The sequence below is a fragment of the Rana temporaria genome, chromosome 6 (genome assembly GCF_905171775.1).
Source record: "Rana temporaria chromosome 6, aRanTem1.1, whole genome shotgun sequence".
Lineage (NCBI taxonomy): Eukaryota > Metazoa > Chordata > Amphibia > Anura > Ranidae > Rana > Rana temporaria.
The window spans coordinates 178,257,672-178,283,631 of record NC_053494.1 but is presented as its reverse complement, the minus strand read 5'-3'; the positions used below and the strand labels follow the sequence as shown (position 1 = coordinate 178,283,631).

Below are 25,960 nucleotides of genomic sequence, written 5' to 3'. Positions count from 1 at the left end.
TCCTGTAAAAATCTGAAGACTGTATTCTTGTATTCTGTATATATATTTTGGCTGTATCCTGTATATATCTGAAGGCTGTGAATATCTATAGGCTGTATCCTCTAAATATCTGTAGGATGTATCTTGTATATATCTGAAGGCTGCATCCTGTATATATATCTGTAGGCTGTATCCTTTAAATATCTGAAGACTGTATTCTGTATATATCTGTAGGTTGCATCCTGTATATATCTGAAGACTGTATCCTGTAAATATCTGAAGACTGTATTCTGTATATATCTGTAGGCTGTATCCTGTATATATCTGTAGGATGTATCTTGTATATATCTGTAGGTTGCATCCTATATATATCTGAAGGCTATACCCTGTATATATCTATAGGCTGTATCCTGTAAATAACTGTAGCATGTATCTTGTATATATCTGAAGGCTGCATCCTGTATATATATATATAGGTTGTATCCTATAAATATCTGAAGACTGTATTCTGTATATATGGCTTTATCCTGTATATATCTGTAGGCTGTATCCTGTATATATCTGAAGGCTGTATCCTTTATATATATATCTGTAGGCTGTCAGTGGAGTTCTTTCAGATCTAGTGACACATGCTGTTAGTCATTGTCAATTGAGAGCGTTATGGGATGCAGAGATGAGGAGGGTCCATGTGACAGGAGCAAGCATCTGTCACACACACAGAGATTCACCATTCAGCTCGCCTGTGACAGAACACCACGTACAAAGACAGAGAGGGGGAGGGGAATCTATACTTTTTACTTTTAAAATGATATGTTCTGAGTCAGGCTTTCCCTTCTCCCCCCACTGTAATAATCTATACAAGGGAAAGGGTGCACATTTTCCAGACAATGTGGACCTCCTTTGGTTGGCTACAGACACAGAACGGGAATAAATCCATGGCAGCAAGATGGATTTTCCCGTGACAGTGATGAGCTTGAAAGATGCGACATGCTCTCTCGTTGGCCGAAGCTGAATAGCTTTGGGCACTAAGCTGAGCTTGTTCAGCTAGCATTAGTGTGATAACAGCGCAGATATGGGGGGCTGCACAGCAGAGAGCTGCTAGAGCAAAATCACACAACAACTACATTTTTATTTTTTATGTTTTTAATTTATGATTTTACATAACACTGGGGAAATAAATGGGTCTTGGATTCTGGACGGAGATAATAAATAGAATTTGTGGTGGCTTCTGTGAGTGGTGGAGTCATGCTGTCTGCAAGCAGTGAGCTATTCCAGGCACTCTGTCACCAGGTAAGGCCTAACGGTTCCTCTCCACTTATATATATTTTTTTGTTGTATACTTGGTTTGTGGCCTTTGGTTATGGATTGACCCCCCCCCCCTTTTTTTCCTCGAGCAGATAAGGCCTACCACCTTGAGAAAAGCTATGATCTTTGACGTCTGAGGGGTGGAGGGGACAACTTTCATTCCTTTCGACCTTCAAGGTCAAAGGCTGGAAGTGTATTCTTGGACTTGTAATTATTTAAGAGGTGGGGGTTAAAGGAAATCACATAATGTTAACATTTGAAATGAGCAGATTGGAATTTGGTAGGTAATGCCGGAATTTGTTCTCCTTGTACGACGAGTTGGAGGAGATGCTGAGAGTTTTAGTTGCTTGTCAGATGGAGGTTATATTGAGCAAAAATGCTGGACCTTCTACTTCCTCTATAACTGGCGAGCCAAATGCTATTACAGTATGCCAGCCATGCTGGGACGTATAGTTATTTCTCAAATTGGCATGGCATGCTTAGACTTCTAGTTCCTCCAGAGTATACAGAGCATGGTGGCACTTAAAGGTCTTCCTTGTCTGAAGGGAGAGGAGCCACCGGAGCTTATTTATTATAAGCAGTCACTAGTTATAATGACCACAGCTAGGGCCAGAGCCACTAGACCATGTTGGAATTTGTTGTTCATATGCAGCTGAAAGGTCTAAATGAATAAAACAATAAGAATGTAAAATAGAATTCATGCAGCTCTTGTGTAGGAGATCAAGTATCATGAGGTCACAATTCAGGAACTGAATTTAGGTCATGGAAACAGCACCCAGCCATGATCGAAGAGTGCCTTTGAAGTCTCATGTGTCATATGTATGAAAGCAAAAGGTCAATCTACATAAAGAGCTGAAAATCCAACATTTGCGGCTTGAAAAAATGTTACATTTCTCATTCACTTGATGTAACTGAAGTGGCTAGTCACTAAGAAAATACAAATGCCTTATTTAGTTATAACAGAATATATTAAACCATAAATTGGATAACCTAATGAAAATATAGAACAAACAATGCTAAATATTACATGTATCTCTGAGCTCATGACAACCAATAATTAATCTTTTATTGGTCTGCCTAGATGTAAAATACAGCAATATCTTCTTATAATTGGAAACATTCACATATTTTTTACCTTAACCACTTCATTACTGGGCACTTAAAACCCCTTCCTGCCCAGACCAATTTTCAGCTTTCAGCGCTGACGCATTTTGAATGACAATTGCGCGGTCATACAATGCTGTACACAAATGATATTTTTATCATTTTTTTCCCCACAAATAGAGCTTTCTTTTGGTGGTAGTTGATCACCTCTGCGGTTTTTATTTTTTGTGCTATATACAAAAAAAGACAGATAATTAAAAAAAAATAAAAATTTTTTACTTTTTGTTATAATAATATCCCAGTTTTTTTAAACAATTTTTTTCCTCAGTTTAGGCCGATACGTATTCTTCTACATATTTTTTGTAAAAAAAAATCGCAATAAGCGTATATTGATTGGTTTGCGCAAAAGTTATAGCGCCTACAAAATAGGGGATAGATTTATGATTTTTTTATTTTTTACTAGTAATGGCGGCGATCTGCATTTTTTTTTTGTCAGGCCTGCGATATTGCGGCGGACATATAGGACACTTTTGACACTATTTTGGGACCATTCACATTTACACAGCGAACAGTGCTAAAAAATGCATTGATTACTGTATAAATGTGACTGGCAGTGAAGGGGTTAACTCTAGGGGGCGAGGAAGGGGTTAAATGTGTAAACCGGGAGTGATTCTAACTGTGTGTGGAGGGGGACTGACTGGGGGAGGTGACCGATGCTGTGTCCCTATGTAGAAGGGACACAGCATCGGTCTCCTCTCTCCGTGACAGGACGTGGAGCTCTGTGTTTACACACAGAGCTCCACGTCCCTGCTGTCACCGCCGATCGCGGGAAGCTGGCGGACATCGCGGCCACCAGGCACGCGCATCGGCTTCTCAGCGATGCGCAAAGGACAGTGTTTCCACGCTGCGCGCCCCCAGCGGCGCGCGCGGGGAATGTAAATAGCAGGACGTCCAGGGACGTCCACCCGGCACTTGAGAGCCGCGCTGTGGACGTCTTTCGTCTGTAGCGCGGGTCTCAAGTGGTTAAAAAAACAAACATTCACAGTAAAACCTTGGTTTGCAAGCATAATTTGTTCCAGAAACATGCTTGTAATCCAAAGCACTTGTATATCAAAACATTTTTTTTACAGGGTATAAAAGAGAAGAGAGGCACCTCTAAGTGTAGCAATAAGTTGCTAAATGTTGTACCTTCATTAAATGTAACCATATTGCTACACTTAGAGGCGCCTCTCTTCTTTTTTATGCTCAGTTGAGACATGACGCTACTCTTATATTAAGACATCGCTTGTATATCAAGGCAAAATTTATTAAAACATTTTGCTTGTCTTGCAAAAATGCTCTCAAACCAAGTTACTCTCAAACCAAGGTTTTACTGTATTCTGTACCATAACTGCTTTATTGAACAGATACAGCCAAAATGTTGAGGGCCCACATACTTCTGTGCTTTGTAGCAAAGCACTAAAACGAGCATTACTACAACACATAGAAATACACAATGTTCATTGTGAAAGGCACCCCAACACATTGTAGAGTAGAGCACAAAGCACACTGCAACGCATACAGTAAACTGTGTGTTGTGTGGCACTGCATTGTTAAAAAAAAAAAAAAAGTTATGCATGTTTTTTTTATTTGTTGTGGTGCATAATGCATGTACATGCTTAAAGGGGTTGTAAAGGTGCATTTTTTTTCACCACAATGCATCCTATGCATTAAGGTGAAAAAAAAAAACGGGCAATGACAGCCCCTCCAGCCCCCCGTTTTACTTACCTGAGCCTGTTCATCTGCTGCGATCGCCCCCGACGTCCTCTTCTCCACTCAGTCTGGCTGTTGATTGGCTAAATTGGATGGATTGATAGCAGCGCAGCCATTGGCTTGCGCTGCTGTCAATCACATCCAATGACACGGCGCATCAGGGGGTGGGGCCGAGTAATGCAGTCTGCGGCTATAGCACCCGAGCACGCCCGCAAGAGCTAACCACCATGGGAGAGAGCTCCCATGAAGGGGGTTAGTTCTTGCAGGGAGGAGCCCAGACAGCCACCGAGGGACCCCAGAAGACCAGTATCGTGGCCACTGTGTGCAAAACGAGCTGCACAGTGGAGGTAAGTATAACATGTTTGTTATTTTTTATTTTTTTAAAACAGGAACCTTTAGGTCTCGTACACACGGTAGGTTAACCTGAGGACAACGGTCTGAAGGACCGTTTTCATCAGTCAAAACCGATCGTGTGTAGGCCCCATAGGTTATTTAACCTTCGCATAAAAAAATGTAAACTTGCTTTAAAATTTAACCAATGGATTGCTAACCGATAGGTCAAAACCGATAGGTAGTAGGCACAACCATTGGTTAAAATCCACGCATGCTCAGAATCAAGTCGACGCATGCTTGGAAGCATTGAACTTCGTTTTTTTCAGCACGTCGTTGTGTTTTACGTCACCGCGTTCTGACACAATAGTTTTTTTAACTGATGGTGTGTAGGCACGAAGGACCATCAGTCAGCTTCATAGGTTAACCTCGGACAACGGTCCTTCAGAGGCAACAGTCACTTTATGAAAAGGGAAAGGAGGTAGAAAGATTGTAAGATGTATATCCCTTTAAATGGAGAAGTTGAAGTTGAGCGGCTATTTCTGCCTAGCAGGGGGAAGCCATGTTAACTCAGTCAGATAACCTGCAAATAGTATTGGTAGAAGCGATTAAGAGTGGTAGATTGCAATGCTTTAGTACATGTGTAGATTGCATAAGCATGGCAGACTGTAGGAATAGATGGGCTATAGAATCTGTGTCGATTGAAGAGCTCTGTACTGTACAGTGTCCTTAAACTTGGAGTAACTTGAACAGCAAACACACTTGCAACAATAGAGTTAGTGCCTAAATGGGTTAGGAGCCCCTCACCCGATTCTTATGCCAAGAGAAATGCAGCACTGAGTATCCGGCTGGGGCCGCCCCCTTTGTTCTTTAAAGTAGAGGTCCACCCTAAAAACAATAAATGCACCAAAATCCTGCCCAAATTTTTTTTTTTACTGGCAGTTGCTATGCGGATGTTCCTAATCGACCTCTTCCCATTTCGCGGCAAGTCTTCTTCCTCGTCCTCCCTGCATTTTCTTCTGGGGAATGGGGCGCGCTGCCTTCTGGGAACTGTGTGTATCCCAGAAAGCAGCCACCCATTCACAAAAGCGCAGCGAGACTCACGCATGCGCAGTAGGAAATGGGCAGTTAAGATGCTAGGCTCCACTCCCTGTTTGCCTCAGTAAGGATGGCGGAGCCGGGAGCTGCCAGGATTGAGCAATTGGCCTGGGGGGGGGGGGGCGACATCGCGGATGCCTAGGACAGGTAAGTGTCCTTATTTAAAATCAGCAGCTACAGTGTTTGTAGCTGCTAACTTTAAAAAAAAAATTTAAGGATGTGGCAACGATGAACAATTAGACAGCAAGCAGGTCTTCACTAGTTTGGTCACCCAGGTTTCTGATGGCACTCATGGCTTTCTTGCTCAACACGGTATGGTCTGGGCCCACGTTGCTCCACACAGATCTTTCCACATGTCCTGCTTGCAGCCTAGCTTCTCTCTTTCTCCCTCTTGTATTCCTTGGCTTCTTCTTTTAGGCCTCATGCACACTGGACGTTTTTACAGCTGCTGGTTGTGGCGTCAGAAGTGTGAAAGGGGCCTAAATGAGAACTGGGATTGATGGGTGACCGCCTAAGCACTGCATCCCGTAAATAGAGCTACAGGGAGAAATTTATAGCGCAAAGGAAGCCTGGGGTTAGTGGACAGGTAGGGGTCAAAAAGTCTTATTGGGAGAGGTCTGTTGAGAAACAACAAGGTCCATTGTAATTCAAATAAATATCCAATAATAGTCACTGAGGAGGCTAAAGCTTTATTGGAGAGTTGAAGATAAACACTCTGGGCCATATTCTCGAAAAATATCCGCCTGCTGCGCTTAGGGCACTTACACTCCGCTGTCCCAACTTACTGGAGCAGGTGCTGTATTCCCCAAACACTTGCTCCATAAGTTGGGACAGCGGAGTGTAAGTGTCCCGGCGTAGCCTGGCGGATCTCCAAGGGGGCGTCTTCTATTCAAATGAAGCGCGCCCCCGATGCGAAAGAACTGGGCATGCGCCGGGCTGCAAAAAGCCCAGTGCGCATGCTCCAGTTCTCGGCGGAAAACGTCAATGACGCCGACGTGTGCGTCATTGACGTAAAGTCGTATTCAAGAACGACTTACGCAAACGACGTTAAATTTTGAAATTTCGACGCGGGATCGACGGCCATACTTAACATTGAGTACGCCACCTAGGAGGCTTCTTTATCTTTACGCCGCGTATCGCTTACGGAAACGACGTTAAAACACTACGGCGGGCAAGCGTACGTTAGAGAATCGGCGTGACTAGTCATTTGCATATTCTATGCTGACCGCCACCTAGCGGTCAGCGTAAATATTGCAGTCTAAGATACAACGGCGCAAGCCGTCGTATCTTAGGCATGTTTAAGTGTATCTCAGTTTGAGAATACACTTAAACATAGGAAACGGACTTACGTAGGCGTATCTGCTGATACGCCTACGTAACTTGTTTAAGAATATGGCCCTCTGAATCTATAAGACTAGAGGAAAAAAGGAGCACCACCTCCTAGGTGTAGACATTTATTAAAACTGAATGTAAAAGAAAAAAATGCACTCACATAGTGAAAATGTCAAAGCATGATGGAGGGAGCCAGAGGATGCTCTCCATCACTGGTGCCTCCAACTCCGCTTAGGCTTCCTTCATCATGCTCTCCCGGTGATTCTGATAGGATCGGTGACTCACTTCCAGCTATTCCCAGCAGCCAGCAGCTCTGGAAGGTTTCCTGACTTCATGACTAGTGTTGAGCAGAATACGCCATATTCGATTTCGCGATATATCTCAAATATATAGTCGAATATTCGAGATATATTCGATAAATTCGAATATTCGTGATATTTTATCGAAATGAAATGATTGCGAATTTTCGCTATTGCGAATGCGAAAATAATTGCGAATTTTCGATAACTGCGGTAGGAGCACTCTGATTGGCTCAGAATATTCGTGATATTTTATCGAAATTTCGCAAAATGCGAATGCGATATTGATGGCGAAATTTCGACAACAGCGCTAGGAGCACTCTGATTGGCTCAGAATATTCGTGATATTTTACAATACAAAATAATTGCGAATATTCGGCAAATGCGGAAGGAGCACTCTGATTGGCTCAGAATATTCTTGATATTTTACAATACAAAATAATTGCGAATATTCGGCAAATGCGGAAGGAGCACTCTGATTGGCTCAGAATATTCTTGGTATTTTACAATAGAAAATAAAAAGTGTTTTGCATTGGTGGTGATTCTTTACTCTATCCATCTGTCACAGCCGTTTGTCAATCAAACACCTTGAAGATTGAACACGTTCATGCTGCATGCTTTGGACTTTTTTTCACTTCACATATCAAAGACATTTTTATGAAAGATTATTTTTCTATTATTGGGACTATATTTCTTTATATATTTGTTTCACTGTGTATTTCACAAGTTATTTGCGCTTGCTTATTTTATAATTTGCCCACATGTCTTGTCACTAGACATATTTTTTATTCTTGTAGAGCGACTCCATTTTCTGTCTTGTATTAATTTATGTTGTATAACATTTTTGAGTTGCTGCTGTATTCTCCCCTTTTTTTAAGGTATGCGCAATTTTTTCCTTCTTACAAAAAAAAATAATATCAAACATACAAATATTCATAACAGAAACATACACAAAGCCCCCCCCCTTTTGCATCAGAGACAATCAGAGTTCTCCTACCACAGTTATCGAAAATTCGCAATCATTTTCGCATTCGCATTAGCGAAAATTCGCATTTTTTTTTTTTTTTATATTCGGCAACATAAAAAGATCGCCTCAGCTTAGCTACTCGGCCCAGGGTCTCTAATCATACCAGCAATGCTTTTAGACGTCGATAGGATGTGATCTGTTTTAAAAATAAAATTGAAAAAATGCGAATATTCGGAATTGCGAATATTCACCGCGAAATTCGAAATATATCGCGAATACTCGAATATGCCATATTCGAGCCGAATATTCGCAATACGAATATTCGTGAGCAACACTATTCATGACCAGAGCATTTTTTGGGCCCTATATAATTTCTCAAGGCCACAAAATGTCAAGACGGTACAACCCCCCCAAATGACCCCTTTTTGGAAAGTAGACAGTGTAAAGCATTTAGAAAGAGGCATTTGCGTTTTTTAAAGTTGCAATTTTCTGGTGAAAATATTTTGGAAAATTTAGAGATTAAATAAAAATTTGTGTTTTTTTTTAACAATTTTTTTTTTTTACATAATGTCACCAGTGCAGTACAGTGTCGTCATATAACTTTTTTTTTTCTTTTTTACACTGTTATTGGTTATACAGTGATTGGAAAAATTTGATCAATGAGTATAGGAGAAAAGGCTGATTGGGACCTAATATCCAACCATAGTCATTGGTCAGGTGTGTTGGCTAGGATTTTCAAGGCACTAATAACATTACCATAAGATAATGTAAAAAGAACATTTATTAACATAAAACAATATACAAATTTAAAAACATAAGGGACAGGCCCCACATATCAGAAAGGCAATTGTAATAAAACAATTGCCTTTCTGATATGTGGGGCCTGTCCCTTGTGTTTTAAATTTGTATATTGTTTTATGTTAAAAAAATGTTCTTTTTACATTATCTTATGGTAATGTTATTAGTGCCTTGAAAATCCTAGCCAACACACCTGACCAATGACTATGGTTGGATATTAGGTCCCAAGCAGCCTTTTCTCCTATACTCATTGATAAAAATTTTCCAAGTTTTTTTCTGGATGATGGCTCACTATGAATGAATGAATGAATGAAAGACTTATATAGCGCGGCACATGCGAACTGAATCGCCTCTGGGCGCTTGTTGTTCCTGTCTCTTGACATCAGAAGAGCAGAGTTTTGATCTGTCTTCTGAAGGCCAGGTGGTTTTCCTCCAACCGAATGCTGGCTGGTAAAGCATTCCATAGTCTAGGACCCTGGAAAGCAAACCTTCTTTCTCCTTTGGACTTGTATCTTGCTTTGGGTACCTTGACCAGATTTTGGTCGGTAGATCGCAGAACGCGATTGGAATTATAGGGTTCTATCTTGTCGCAAAGATATTGCGGAGCCTTCCCATGGATGCACTTATGCGTCAGACAGAGTGCTTTAAATGCAATTCTGTCCTTTACTGGCAACCAGTGAAGGGTTCTCAACGAAGGTGAGATTGATTCCCATGTTTTTTTCCCAGTCACAAGTCTGGTAGCCGTATTTTGAACGACTTGCAGATGAGAGATTTGGTACTTTGGGAGTCCGAGGTAAAGGGCGTTTGCATAGTCCAGTCTGGAGTTCACAATTGTTCCCACCACAACTGCTACGTCTTCTTTGGGAATAAATGGAATAAGTCTGCGTAGTAGACGCAACAGATGGTGAGATCCGCTGACTACTGACCCTATTTGTGCGTCCATTGTCATGTAGGTGTCGAAGATGACCCCGAGACTTTTGACTTTGGAGCTAGGGGTGATGATTTGGCCCAGAATGGGCGGGGGTGTCCAGGTTGGTGCCGGTTGACTCTTGCGGCTGGCGTGAAACATGAGAAGTTCTGTTTTAGAGCTATTGAATTTAAGATAACTCTTAGTCATCCAGTTTTCTATTAAAGAGAGACATTTCTCTAAACTGAGATGATGATCCTTTTTGTTGCAGATGCGAAAATACAATTGCGTATCGTCTGCATATGAGTGATAAAGTAGTTCTTGGCTACTGATGATTTTAAAGAGAGGCCGAAGATAGATGTTGAAAAGCACCGGCGACAGGGGGGAACCTTGGGGGACTCCACATGACACCATGCGCTTCTCCGACGTGAAAGATCCCAGTTTCACTGTTTGTGATCGGTTTTCAAGAAAAGAGGAAAAACATGGTTTATTGGTTGTAATTGAGGCGATACTCTCCCTTTTTTGGTTATACAGTGATGTTTATTGAATAGGCAATAGTTTTCATGAACAGCTTGCTGATTGTTGTGACCTGTGATTGGCTAAGCTAATCACATGGTACAGGTAGTCAGGTACCATGTGATTGCCATGGGCCAATCACAGATCACAACAGTAAGCAGCCTATTAATGAATGGAAATCCATTAATGACAATTTTTTTACATTGAGCAATCATAGCGATCACATGATACCTGATTACTGGATACTGGTAACAGTGATTTGCTGCGTCCATCACACATGGCAGTCACAGGAGGAGTGTGCCACGCCCCCAAGCGGGTGCACTGCATGTGCCAAACCCAGGAAGAAGCTCAGTCATATATAGGAGTATAACTCCAATTATAGGAGTGTATGTATAGGAGAATTATATATAGAGTGTCGCTTGAGTGACCACTTTGAGTCTGCTGAAGCATCACATCAAGAACGGCCAGCAGCAGGATGTTTATACAATGTAGGCTTTTACAGGTAAATAACATTCATAAAATATGTTAAATGCACATCTTTATAAGTAGATTTCTGTTGAAATGAATGGTCTGGCAATGGTTCACTTTAAGTATTCCAGTTTCTAATCTGTGTATATAATTAGTTGGGACTATTGGTAACCCTTTCACATACTGAGTTGTTTTTGTTTTAGATCTAATGGTCCTTTAAGAGTTTTCTGCTAATAATTTGATGTTGCTTTCTTTCTGGTCCAGTGATCAGTAATTGGTGGATGTTCAGAAATATTGCTTGCAGGTATTCTCTGCATAGAGTAATAATGAGTGTGTATTGAAGTAGAAGTAAGTGTGATGACAGCAACTCGTACAGGCCTAAAGTACTGGATTAATGCTCAGGAGCTCTAGGCTTGTGCAGTCAGATTCACCAACATTCTTTATTTTATCTACAGTGTTCTGTTTTCCATTTGAGGAGTGAGGCATAAATAACTATAAAGAGAATGTTTATTTATTTATTTTAGATAATAGTATAAGAGTCGGTTTACACAGGGGCAGCACGACTTGCCGAGCGACACGGCAAGGCGATCTGCCCACGACTTCAGAGGTGACTTGCAAAATGACTTCTGTATTAAAGTCAATGCAAGTTGCCCTGAAGTCGCCCCAAAGTCGTACAGGAACCTGTTTCTAAGTCGGAGCGCCTTGAGTCGCTCCTATTAGAACGGTTTCATAGTACAGAACGGAGCGCGATATTTAAAGCCAACCTCCAACTAATCTCTTACCACTTCCATCAGCTAATTCCCCACAGTTACAACCTTTTGTACCACTTGCCCCATTCTAGTAGATTGTAACCTTTTCGGAGCAGGGCGCTCTTTACCACTTAAGACCCGGGACCTTTATGCAGGTAAAGGACCTGGCCAGTTTTTGCAATTCGGCACTTTGTCGCTTTAACTGACAATTGCGCGGTCGTGCGATGTGGCTCCCAAACAAAATTGGCGTCCCTTTTTTCCCACAAATAGAGCTTTCTTTTGGTAGTATTTGATCACCTCTGCGGTTTAAATTTTTTGCGCTATACACAAAAATAGAGCGACAATTTTGAAAAAAATGCAATATTTTTTACTTTTTGCTATAATAAATATCCCCCAAAAATATATAAAAAAAAACGTTTTTTTTCCTCAGTTTAGGCCGATACGTATTCTTCTACCTATTTTTGGTAAAAAAAATCGCAATAGGCGTTTATCGATTGGTTTGCGCAAAATTTATAGCGTTTACAAAATAGGAGATAGTTTTATTGCATTTTTATTAAAAAAAATATTTTTTACTACTAATGGTGGCGATCAGCGATTTTTTTTTTTCCGTGACTGCGACATTATGGCGGACACATCGGACAATTTTGACAAATTTTTGGGACCATTGTCATTTTCACAGCAAAAAATGCTATAAAAATGCATTGTTTACTGTGAAAATGACAGTGCAGTTTAGGAGCTAACCACTAGGGGGCGCTGTAGGGGTTATGTGTGACCTCATATGTTTTTCTAACTGTAGGGGGACGGGGCTGGCCGTGTGACATCATTGATCTTATTTCCCTATATTAGGGAACACATGATCAATGAAGCTGCCACTGTGAAGAACGGGGAAGCTGTGTTTACACACAGCTCTCCCCGTTCTTCAGCTCCGGGGACCGATCGCGGGACTCCAGCGGCGATTGGATCTGCGGAGCTTCGGACCGGGTCGCGGGCGCGCGCCCGCGACCGGGCACTTAAAGAGGACGTACAGGTACGTGCTTGTGCCCAGCCGTGCCATTCTGCCGACGTATATCTGCAGGAGGCGGTCCTTAAGTGGTTAACCCTATTGAATTTGATCATATTGTAACTGGACGGTCTCCCTTTTATATTGTAAAGCGATGCGTAAACTCTTGGCACCATATAAATCCTGTATAATAATAATAATCAAAAAATGCAGAGATTTTACCTACCCCCGACGCTATACAAAACGTAAAAAAAAAGTTTTGACTTTAGGTACATGTTGACTAAACAAAATGTAATGTAAAATGTACACACATCTTTTCTGCTTTTCTGGTTAAATAAAATGTACACACGTTGTCAGCCAAAGACTGTTAGCATTTTGCGAAAAAGCTCAGCGTGGCCTGACGTCATGTGACCTTGACATACTGACATGCTTGGCTTGTGACCGTTCTCCACAGTATGAATGTGTAGCACTGATGTAGAAGTAATGGGTTGTGACATTTATCCTGAATATTATGATTGCCCGGAAAACAGCTTGGACACCTTCCTTAATTGCGTTGCTTGTCTAATTTGCTCCCATGGAAAAATGATAGCGCAAGTACAGTGTCATGTGATTTTTTTTATAGCCTATGATTTAGATTTACAGAGTTCTGGCAATCACTTTTTAATTGAAATGGACCGATCACATATTATTTCTAGGGAAGCTAAAATCTGTAAAATGTAAAAGATATTTATGTTGCAGCAATTATGCATATTGCACACTTGATAAGACTATCGGACGAATAATCGTTATTTTTTTATAGGACAGAATACAACTTTGGAAGTGATGTAATGTATTATATTGTATTGTAGTCTATTATTTCCTTCCCAAGCACGTATGGTCTTGGTCACGCAATTTTTTTTCATACAAATACTATTAGCCGGATTCACGTAGATCGACGCATCTTTTTTACTGGCGTAGCGCATCTCATATGCGCTACGCCGACGTAACTCTGAGAGGCAAGTGCAGTATTCACAAAGCACTCGCTCCCTACGTTACGACAGCGTAACGTAAATTGGCCGGCGTAAGCCCGCCTAATTCAAAGTAGGAAGATAGTGGGCGTGATACATTTAAATTAACCGTGACCCCATGTAAATGAAGGGCCGAACGAACGGCGTATGCGCGCGCATGCTCAGAATCACGTTGCATATACTCCATAATATACGACGGCTCAATGCGTACGACGTGAACGTAACCTATGCCCAGCCCCATTCACGTATGGCTTACGTAAACGATGTAAAATACGACGGCTGTTCCGACGTCCATACCTTAACATGACTTACACCTGCTTTATGTGGAATAACTTTACGCCGGACGTACGCCTTAGGTAAACAGCGTAGATTACAGTGACGGGCGCAAGTACGTTCGTGAATCGGCGTATCTCGGTCATTTGCATATTCGACGCGTAAATCAAGAAGCACAGAAGCACCCCTTGCGGCCAGCGTAAATATGCGCCCAAGATACAACGGCGTAGGAGACTTACGTCGGTCATATGAAGCCCAAATTCAGGTGTATCTTGTTTGCTGAATAAGGCGCATAGATACGACGGCGCATCCGTGGACTTACGCGGCGTATCAGTAGATAAGTCGGCGTAAGTTCTTTCTGAATCCGGCTATATGACCATTACACGAAAATTGTTCTTTCTGTTATCGTACAAAACGTTTTTTCCTGCTTGTCCCCTCTAATAATTTTGCACAAACTGTCATGATTGGCTCTCGAAAGCTGTGCGCTAATGATCGGATTATCGGACACTCAAAAAGCGGTATTTTTTTGTCTGAATTCCTCCTGTGTACTAGACATTATTTTGAGGAAATGTGGAGAAAAAAAACGAAATTATTATACCAATGGATGTCCAATACTCAGCATTTGACCAAAGAAGGGCAGATCTGAACTAGGGTTAGTAGATCATATCCCATAATGCAATGCAAGCTTTCATGTGTTTGCCATGCATAAAGTGGTTGTACAGTATGGCTTATTTAAAAATGTTTTAACCTCCCTGTCGGTATGATTCTTTCAGAAAAAAGGTGCTGAAAGCGGTACCATTATTTGCAAGGAAATTTGGTGATTTGTACTGTAGGCCTGGAATTCTTAGGAATAACTCACTTAAATCTGACCAAACAAGAGTCTAGTAGGCACCCCGGGTATGAACTTTTTTTAAAAACAAAATTATAAAATTATAAATTATAATATAATAAATAATTATAAATTATGCACTTTATGTGTGGCGAGTAGGGTGCTGGTCCTCGGGCCGGTCTCTGAAAGTCTTGGGAGTTGGTGGACTCGGCCTTCTGGTTAGGTTCACCGGCTCTCATGGGGTCTCCCTTCGGGGGAGCCTCACCGAGGAGGGTTCTGTTTCGGCAGTCCCTCCGAGGATGTTGGGTCCTTGTGGCTTCGGCTGCTTGGACCAAGATGGGTCCATATGGCTTCGGCTGTATGGACCACAGTAACTCTTTTCCCTGTCAGGAGCCTAACGCCCCGGGGGATCAGAGACGGGTCCTTTTCGGAGGAACACTGACGTATGCACCCGTCGCAGTTTTTTGTGATGTCACTCTTTATGTGTGTGCACATTTTTCCCTGCACCGGGTGGAGTTTTTGGGTTGTGTTTTGCACGCCACAGGCTTTTCAACAGAAAAAAAAAAATAATTATAACAAATAAAAATATAATTATAATAAAAATTATTCAATAATGTAATCAACTCAAAATCACTGAAATTTGCTCAGTTGCAGAATTGTCGCTGTCATTACTTTTATTTTTTTATGATGAATTTCCCCACAAATCGCTATCGCACAATTCTGCAAGTGATTATAATTTATTATCGCTGTTTTCTAGCTGCTCTAAAACCATTTTTGACATAAAGGGACACTTTTGGTTGCTATGGGCAATCTACAGTTTGCAGGCAGAAAGAACAGTTTTTATTATATACAAGTACATGTAGGGCACTGGGCAGACCACTAGGGACAAGGGGTGTGTGTATTTTTTACATACAGTACTGTAATCTATAAGATTACAGTATACTGTATGTAAGGTGTTTGTTTAAAAATATTCGCAATAGATGCCAATCAGTGCCCACAAATGGGCACTGACTGGCAACATGGACACAATGTATAAAACATATAAAAAAGTGATGCCCAGCAATGCCACCATCAGTATCATCAGTGCCACCCCTCAGTGTCCATCAGTGCCCCCTCTCAGTGCCCATCCCTGCCCATCAGTGCCCACCTATCAGTGCCCACCAGTGCCCATCTGTGCCACCTACCAGTGCCACCCATAAGTACCCATCAGTGCCGCCTATGAGTACCCATCAGTGCCACCTATGAGTGCCCATCAGTGCCACCTATGAGTGCCCATCAGTGCCACATACCAGCGTCGCCTATCAGTGCCGCCTATCAGTGCCCATCAGTGCCGCCTATCAGTGACCATCATCAGTGTCTATCAGTGCCACCTCATTGGTGCCCATCAGTGCCGCCTTATCAGTGCAGCCATATCAGTGCCCGTAATTGAAGAAAAAAACGTACTTATTTCCCCCCCAAAAATACAAAAAAAGATAAGGACCCAGGCCCGGATTCAGAAAGGACTTACGACGGCGTATTTCCAGATACGCCGTCGTAAGTCCAAATGAGCGCCGTCGTATCTATGCGCTGATTCATATAGGCAGTTACGCCTGAATTTGGGCCAAGATACGACCGACGTAAGTCTCTGACGCCGTTGTATCTTGGGTGCATATTTACGCTGGCCGCTAGGGGCGCTTCCGTAGATTTACACGTCGAATATGCAAACGTACTTGCGCCCGTCGGATTTAGCTACGCCATTTACGTAAGGCGTCGGTCCGGCATAACTTTACCCCTCATAAAGCAGGGGTATGTCATGTTAAGGTATGGACGTCGGAAACAGCGTCGTATTTTACGTTGTTTGCGTAAGTCGTACGTGAATGGGGCTGGGCGTATATTACGTTCACGTCGACAAAGCATTGAGCCGACGTATGTTACGGAGTATTCGCGACGTGACTCTGAGCATGCGTGCACATGCGATGTTCGATCGGCCATGCATTTACATGGGGGTCACGCTTCATTACAATACAACACGCCCACTGCCTTTCTACTTTGAATTACGCGGGCTTACGCCGGCCCATTTACGATTCGCTGACTTAACTTTGGGAGCAAGTGCTTTCTGAATACAGTACTTGCCTCTCAATGTTACGTCGGCGTAGCGCATAGGAGATGCGGTACGCCGCTCAAAGATACGACAATGTATCTGAATCGCGGCCTATATTCTTTTTCTAATTTTTCGGTCTTTTCTTAGTTGTTGCGCAAAAAAAAAAATCGCAGAGGTGATCAAATACCACCAAAACAAAGCTCTATTTCTGTGAACAAAATGATAAAAATTTCTATTTGGGTACAGTGTAGCATGACCACGTAATTGTTATTCAAATTGCGACAGCGCTGAAAGCTGAAAATTGGCTATTGAAGTGATTAAAGTTATAAAATGTATTTCTTACCAGTGAGATTGAAGGATTTGTGTTTGAAATTATTAGTTACAGTAGGTGTTTGTGATATTGTGTTTTTAGCACGACAGCATCGCGCTGATTCTCGGCGACATGGTGCCGAGATCTCGCCGACATCGCACTCACTGGAATAGTGACAGCACATCCCAGCAAGCGCGTCATAGAAGCGACGGGAGATCCGACTTGGATTCCCGCCAATTCTACACGTGTGCGGCGTTTGTTATGAATCCTGAGGGGGAAGTCCCCGCCGGATTTTAACTAAAAATCCGGCATGGGTTCCCCCCTCAGGAGCATACCGGGCCCTTAGGTCTGTTATGGGTTGTAAGGAGAGCCCCCCTACGCCGAAAAAAACGGCGTAGGGGGTCCCCCTACAATCCATACCAGACCCGTATCCAAAGCACGCTACCCGGCCAGCCAGGAAGGGAGTGGGGACGAGCGAGCGCCCCCCCCTCCTGAGCCGTACCAGGCTGCATGCCCTCAACATGGGGGGGTTGGGTGCTCTGGGGCAGGGGGGCGCACTGCGGCCCCCCCACCTCAGAGCACCCTGTCCCCATGTTGATGAGGACAGGGCCCCTTCCCGACAACCCTGGCCGTTGGTTGTCGGGGTATGCGGGCGGGAGGCTTATCGGAATCTGGGAGCCCCCTTTAATAAGGGGGCCCCCAGATACCGGCCCCCCACCCTAAGAGAATGAGTATGGGGTACATCGTACCCCTACCCATTCACCTGCAAGAAAAGTGGTAAAAACACAAATAAACCACACAGGGTATTAAAATATTTTATTTTTCTGCTCCGGAGGCCTCCCCTGTCTTCTTTATTAGCTCTTTTACCAGGGGAAGCTTCTTCTTTGACGTCTTCGGGTGGGTGGGGGCCGCCGTCTGGTTCTCTTCCACCGCCGGGGGGGGTCGCTTTTAAAAAAGCCCCCACCCCCGGCGGGTTTCCTCCGGCGTCTTCGGCGGGGGGGCTTCTTCTTCCGCTATCCCGACGGGTCTTCTCCGCTATCCGGGGGGTCTTCTCAACTCTCCGGGGGTCTCCTTCTATCTTCGCCGCTCTCCGCTCTTGACTCGGCGCACCCCGGTTCTTTGTCTCGCTGTCCGGTGTCTTCTTCCGTGCTGTATGTCTTCTCCTTCCGTGCTGTGATGAGTTCTTCTTCCGTGCTGTGACGTCATGTTCTTCACTTCTCTCCTTCTCCCGATGTTGACACGCCGGCTTTCCTCTCTGCAATGACGGGTGCGCGGGTGCATCGGACCTATATAGGCCTCACAATCCCATCATGCTCTGTACCTACCCATGTACCTACCCATGTGATACCTACCCACAACCCATAACAGACCTAAGGGCCCGGTATGCTCCTGAGGGGGGAACCCATGCCGGATTTTTAGTTAAAATCCGGCGGGGACTTCCCCCTCAGGATTCATAACAAACGCCGCACACGTGTAGAATTGGCGGGAATCCAAGTCGGATCTCCCGTCGCTTCTATGACGGCTCTGTCTCCATCGCGGCAAGCCAGCTCGGCGCTGGCTCCCGCGATGGGGCTCGTAGGTGCTCAATCTCGCCGAGAAAGAGAGCGAGATTGACACAAAATCGGGTTCACCTACTGTAGTTCCCCTACTGGCAGCCAGGATAGGCCAGCAAAGGAACGTCTGTGGCCACTGTCTGCAGAAGCTATTGTGTGACAGAACACGTCACTGGCACACCCCTATCTCTGATTACACTTACGGAGCATGTAGTGTGTTTTACTTTGTTGGTTGGGCATATTTTCCAAAATTCCTCCACCGCAGTGGTGCAACCATAGCCACTTCTGGGTGTGTTGTATACTTCATGTCCACCGTATTTGCGCAGCTGCCTTACAAACTAAATTTTTTTGGAAACACTTTTTTGAATAAGAAATAAATAAAACTAAAATTAGCCCAATTTTTTTATATTGTGAAAGATAATGTTACGCCAAGTAAATCGATACCCAACGTGTCATGCTTCAAAATTGCGGCACTCGTGGAATGGCGACAAACTTTGACACTTAAATATCTTAAGTTATAAAATGTCTACAGGTCACCAGTTTTGAGTTACCGAGGTGGTCTTTTGCTAGAATTGCTGCTCTCGCTCTAAGGATCACGGCAATACCTCACATGTATGGTTTGAACATGGTTTATATATGCAACTTACGTATGCGTTCGCTTTTGTGCACGTGCGCGGCGGGACAGGGCGTTTAAAAATATATATATATATATTATTAGTTATTTAACTTTTTGTTTGTACACTGTCCACTTAACCACTTCAGCCCTAGAAGGATTTACCCACTTTCTGACCAGGCCATTTTTTTAATGATACGGAACTGTGTCGCTTTAACTGACAATTGCACGGTTGTGTAACGCTGTACCGAAACAAAATTGATGTCCTTTTTTCCCCACAAATAGAGCTTTATTTTCATTGTATTTGATCACCTCTGTGGTTTTTATTTTTTGTGCTATAAACAAAAAAAAAAAAGAGCAACAATTTTGAAAAAAACACATTTTATTTTCTGCTATAATAAATATCCAATAAAAAACGTAAAAAAATTCTTCATCAGTCTAGGCCGATATGTGTTCTTCTACAAAAATATTGCAATAAGCGTATATTGATTGGTTTGCGCAAAAGTTATATCGTCTACAAAATAGGGGATAGATTTATGGCATTTTTATTATTATTTTTTATTTTACTAGTAATAGCGGTGATCTGCGATTTTTAGCGGAACTGTGACATTGCGGCAGACAGATCGGACACTTTTGACACTTTTTTGGGACCACTGACATTTATACAGCGATCAGAGCTGAAAATAGCCACTGATTACTGTATAAATGTCACTGGCAGGGAAGGGGTTAACACTAGGGGGCAATCAAGGGGTTAAATGTGTTCCCTCAGTGTGTGTTCTAACTTTTGGGGGATAGGACTGACTGGTGGAGGAGACCGATTACTGTTCCTAATTACTAGAAACAGGCGATCACTCTCTATTTCCTTAAGAGAACGGAGATCTGTTTGTTTACATTGACAGATCTCCATTCTCAGGAGCGATCGCGGGTGCCTGCCAGACATTGCGGCCACCGGGCACATGCATCAGCTCCTATGTCAACCTTCCACCGTATTATGAGTTATTAGTTAAAAACTACAATTTGGATTATTTTTATTTCTATTACTATTTTTTTTTTCCCATCATTTTTTTTCTATTACTATTATTCCTAATTTGATGCAGAGACCACGTTTATCTATAAACAGGCCACCCGCCGTTTTTAAAAATACCCGGGGTTATGGCAGCTATCTGTTGCCATAACAACGGATTTCAAAGTCAATGTACCGACATATAATAATAGCGGGTGGTCCGGAAGTGGTTAAATAAAAAAAAAAAGCTAATGACAGAAGCTTATTGGTAAGCATGCACAACTGCTCCAGATTCTGACTGCTCCAGTTATGATAAATCCCCCATATGGCTCCAAACACGCCCTACCTCCCCTCCCACCTGGTTGCTACATCACTAGTGTGTCACTTCAGAGCTAGAGGTACATGATAATGGCGTACTGGCCAAAAACAAACTTACTGCACCTGCTGGATTCTGAAGACTTGAAATATGCCTATAGCCCTATACATGAGGTGTTAACGGTTAGTATTATACTTGTATTTTACAAAGCTGTATTTCATAGAACCTTTTATTACCTATTTTAGGGTTCTGGCAGGTGGAGGGTTAAGTGCTTGGTGGGCTTCAGTGTTAGGCCCCTTTCAGACGTCCGCTCCGCCTGTCCGTTATTACAAGTCCGTTAACGGACTTATAATACATCCCTATGGGATCGCATCCGTTAGCGGATGGAGCATCCGCTAGCGTCCGCGTCCGTCGGGATCCGGTTTTCGGATGGAAGAAAACCCTATTTTTCGTCCGTCCGGCGGAACGGAACTGATGCAGACGGACAGACGGTCCGTCTGCATCCGGTTCCCCATAGGGCAGAGCGGAGCTGAGACAGGGCGGTCTCTGCACTGTGTGCGGGGACCGCCCTATCCGCCGACAGCTCAGCGGGGATCCCCGCTGAGCCGACGGAGACACACGGAGCGGACCCAGAAACGGTCCGCTCCGTGTGAAAGAGCCCTTAAGCTGGCCATAGACAAAAAAAGTAAAAAAAAACAACAGGTTCCTCCGTTTACACAACAAAGGAGAATGGAGGAATCCCCCCCCCCCTGCATAATCCCCAAACACTGCTGGGGTATCGTATCCCGACAGCAGGACCCAATAAATAAATGAAACAGTTTCCAGCCTGTACCGGCAACAGAAGTTGCTCAAAGGATCAGGGATGGCCACGCATTGATCACGTTTTAGTTTTGGATAGAGGGGAGAGGGATTAGAACACCTGCCAGTTTTTATTACTGTCTGTGTGCCCATTAGAGAGAGCCTCCCTCTGTATTTATCTTTATGTATGTATCTCTTTACCGTTATCATAAAATATGAAAGCAACGGAAAATCCAAAATTTTCAGAAGGGTAATAGAGGGGAAATCTTCCAATGGGGACACTAGTTCTGGTGACATCCCAGGATTCACACACTTTGGGGGGATTTCCTCTCACTTCCTGTTTTGGCTATGGGGCAGGAAGTGAAGGGAAATCTCTTCAATGGGACACAGGTGAGAAAAAAAACTGACAGAGGTTATAACCCTCCCATATTGTATCCAAAATGAAAAAAAAAAAGTTTATTTGAGTTACACTATTTAAAGGGATAGTTCACCTTAACCACAAAACTGCCTGTGCAGGTAAGAGGCATCCTGAAGATAAAAACAAACTGTGCAGGTCTGACTAAAGATGAATAATGTCCTTACTATAGGTGTAGGCCATTTACATAAATTATGAAACCTGACTGGAATACTTCCAGAACGTTGCTAAGTGAGGCCTAGTCATTGCTGCTCACCTCCACCATCACAGGAGTGAGCTCTCAAATGCTGAGCTCAGAGCTACTGCATCAGGGGGGAAAGAGGGCATGTGAGGGAGTTTTAATCTGAGAAATAGCTCACTCATGTGATGGGTGGAGGTGAACAGAGATGACTAGGCCTCACTTAGCAACACCCTGGTAGTATTCCAGTCAGGCTTAATAGGGTATGTAAATGGCCTACACCTATAGCAAGAGTATTATTTATCTTTAGTAAGAGCTGCACAGTTTGTTTGAATCTACAAACATCCCTTCCCTGCATAGGCAGGTCTTTTGTAAAGGTGAACTATCCTTTTAAGGCAGTTGTTGGATTTGCGCATGAGATCCGCACTGAAAATGTCCGGAGCCAACAACTACCGTACAACTAAGCATCTTATTCTATCAAATTCTACTGTGAAATAAAAAAGGTGTGTAGCTATACTATAGCTCCAAAGTGTCCCTATAGATTGTGTCCATAAATGCATGAAAAAATGTGTATTTTGGCCATTAAACTGAACTCAAAGAAAGAAGGTATGCTATGTTGTAAGGAACATTTAGGCTGGCTTCACACTGAGGCGGTTTTCAAGCGTTTTTAGCTCTAGTAATAGCCTCAAAATAAGACCCCTTTCATACTCAGCCGCGGCTGTGTTAGTGGTAAAGTGCCGCTAATTTTAGCAGCGCTTTTCAGCCGCTAACGGGGCACTTTTAACCCCCCCCGCTACTGGCCGAATAAAGGGTTAAAAGCGCCTGTGTTGCGGCACTGCCGAAGCAATTTGCAGGCAGTTTGACAGTGCTCCCCATTCATTTCAATGTACAGGGCATTGCTGGAGCGGTATATACACTGCTCCCGAAACACTCCAAAGATGGGGCTTGCAGGACTTCTTCTAACATCCTGCAAGCGCACCGCCCCAGTGTGAAAGCACTCAGGCTTTCACACTGGGCAGGCATGGGATGTGTTTTTTAGGCACTTTACATGCGCTATTTTTAGCGCTAAAATGCCTAAAAAATGCCTTAAAGGAACACTAGAGGTTTGTTTTTTATTAGATCAATTGATTGCTGTAAGCTAGAGCATTTAAATATCACTTACCTCATTTTTCCTTTTGACCTCCAAAATACAGTAATCCAGGTTTGAAAATGCCATTTCCTGTCACTCCTCTTCTTGCTTTCCACCAGCATCTGAGCCGTTTTGCATGGTGAAAAGCAGAATGTGCTCACCCCCTCCCTATGACTACAGCCCTGCGTGAAGATGCTCTCTTATCCCTCACAGGCATGGAGGCTAAGCCTAATGGGAACTGTAGTTCCCATTAGGCCGTGATGTAGCAAGAATGAATGCGCACCGCAAACCAGGAATTCAGTGACAATAATGATTCAGGCGTGCTGGAAGTGAATAAAACGGCTCGATTTCAACAGATATCAAACTAGTTATAATGCAAAACATTACTTTTTACTTTATCAGCTACAGTCAGACTTTAATTTAAGAGGAAAATATTTTTGTCTTTACAACCCCCAAAAAACTGAAAAGCACTTCTGAAACACTGCAACACGGGTGCTTTTAACCCCGCTTTTGACCGAAAACTAAGCACAGGTGTGTAATACGCAATATAATACGTAATATCTTTTATATTTTACAAATAATATAATTCAATAAAGTATATTTTTTTACAAATAAATTGTGTTTGAAAAACTGATGCACAAATATCGTTTGACATAAAAAATGGCAACACCAATCATTTTATCTACAGGTCCTCTGCTAAATATATATATATATATATATATATATATATATATATATATATATATATATATATATATATATATTAAGCTTGGGATTCTAAGTAATATTCTATAAATAAAAAGTAGATATCTACATGTAGGAACGAAGTGTTAGAATTGGCCCAGATGGGAAGTGGTTAATGTACCAATACTGGTCAGTCAATTTCTAAAATGATGACTGAAGACATTGAAGGTGCATGTCTCAGAGGTGAATATATTGTAGATTGAATCAATGTTTTTCTCTTAGTCCCAAAGCCTGTGATTTTTCTGCAGTTCCATTTTCAGCAAAATCCAATTTGTCTTCATCCTCATTTGTTGTGCTCAGATTGCTGTAAAAGGTTAGACAAATTAAGTGAGATACTTGTAAAGACCTTTCTTTCAAGCCTATTATATATGATGTGTGGCTTTCTTTTTATGTTGCAGAGAAATGACGAAGAAGCAGTAGTTGACAGAGGAGGAACGCGTTCCCTATTGAACACACAATTTGAAAAAGAAGATTTGGAAGGTAGGTACTGTACTGAGATTTAGGTTTTGTAGTCTATGAACGATAACAAGTGTTTCCTTACAAATACACATCAGTCCTGGCATCTCTTAATAATAAGCACTCTATCAGCAACTAGCTCTGAATATAGATGTAATACAGTTAAAAAACAGAAGAACAAGAAAAATTGGAGGAAGAGTACAGAAGAGACACCTATCGTGAAGTATATAAATCAGTATAAGAGATGGTTGGAATAAAACTGGGGCTGGAATAGCCTCACATTTGAGTAGGCTGCCAATTTCCTAAGGGAACCTGCAACCTCAAATAATTCTCCTGTGAAGAATATGTCTTTCTCCATGTATATGTTAGTTGTGGTTTGCTTCATAATATAATAATAAAAAAACTTTAGAAAAGGTGTAGCAAATGCTGGATAGGATGTGATGATGTGCACTGTACCCAATGTGCGAGTTCACTACACCTAATTTGATTTTTTTTTTTTTTTTTTAAGCTTAATAACTTGAAGCTATATTTATGTTAAATAGCTCATATATACAGTATATATATATATGTATGTAAAATTACCTACCGTATGTTTCCACTAAACTTGATTTATTTATAGTATTTTATTGGTAATTGCAAGGTGCAACATTTGCTTTTTATGTTCCAAAACCATTCTAAAGTATCAAGACCATAATTTGAGTCTAGAAAGTGTGACAATGCCTGTAAACTACCTCTGCTCGTTTTTCTTTTTTTGCACTTAAAGCGGGAGTTCACCCATTTAAAAAAAAAAAAAAAATCTCCCCTTAGCTTCCTGCTCGTTCGGTCTAGGGGAATCGGCTATTTATATTAAAATATGTGCAGTACTTACCCGTCTTCGAGCTGCATCTTCTTCCGTCGCTTCCGGGTATGGGTCTTCGGGAGCGGGCGTTCCTTCTTGATTGACATTCTTCCGAGAGGCTTCCGACGGTCGCATCCATCGCCTCACTCGTAGCCGAAAGAAACCGACGTTCGGCTTCTTTCGGAAAATCGTGACGCGATGGATGCGACCGTCGGAAGCCTCTCGGAAACCTGTCAATCAAGAAGGCCATACCCGGAAGCGACGGAGAGGATGCGTCTCGTAAACGGGTAAGTACTGCACATATTTTAAAATAAATAGCCGATTCCCCTAGTAATAACGAGCAGGAATCTAAGGGGGAAAAGTGCCCTCTAAGGGTGAACCCCCGCTTTAAATATAGCTGTTGTGCACCTATCCCCTTTTCAGTAATTTATTGACTTGGGAACCCCTTTTGTTTACCTGTTTGTAATGCAGAAGAGGTATTCTCCAACAGAATAACTGTAGGCTCCATGCTTTACCTACATAAAATGTAATGAACAGTAAAACCTTGGATTGCAAGCATAATTTGTTCCGGAAGCATGCTTGTAATCCAAAGCACTTGTATATCATAGCAAATTTCCCCATAAGAAATAATGGAAACTCAAATGATTCGTTAAACAACCATTTATTCATAAGTCCTTCAGTTTATAGTCCATATAAAAAGATTATAGCAATGTAACCATAATATGTTCATCCACAAATGGAAGCCTCCACAAGGGGATTAGAAGCAAAATCCAGCAGGAGCTAAAAGAGAAGAGAGGTGCCTCTAAGTGTAGCA

General features: G+C 42.4%; 1 protein-coding gene across 6 annotated transcripts in view; it reads left to right on the top strand.

Annotated features, from left to right (window-relative positions):
- The window catches only part of SLC4A10 (solute carrier family 4 member 10), a 309,484-nt gene that overhangs the window by 96,101 nt on the left and 187,423 nt on the right, over positions 1–25,960 (top strand). For 5 of the 6 annotated variants that reach the window (XM_040357866.1, XM_040357870.1, XM_040357864.1 and 2 more), the window contains exon 2: positions 24,251–24,332. In XM_040357866.1, the coding sequence (XP_040213800.1) occupies positions 24,251–24,332 (82 nt within the window). Of the gene's footprint in view, positions 1–1,033; positions 1,270–24,250; positions 24,333–25,960 lie in introns of those variants that run through there. The other variant, XM_040357865.1, reaches the window with a different exon arrangement.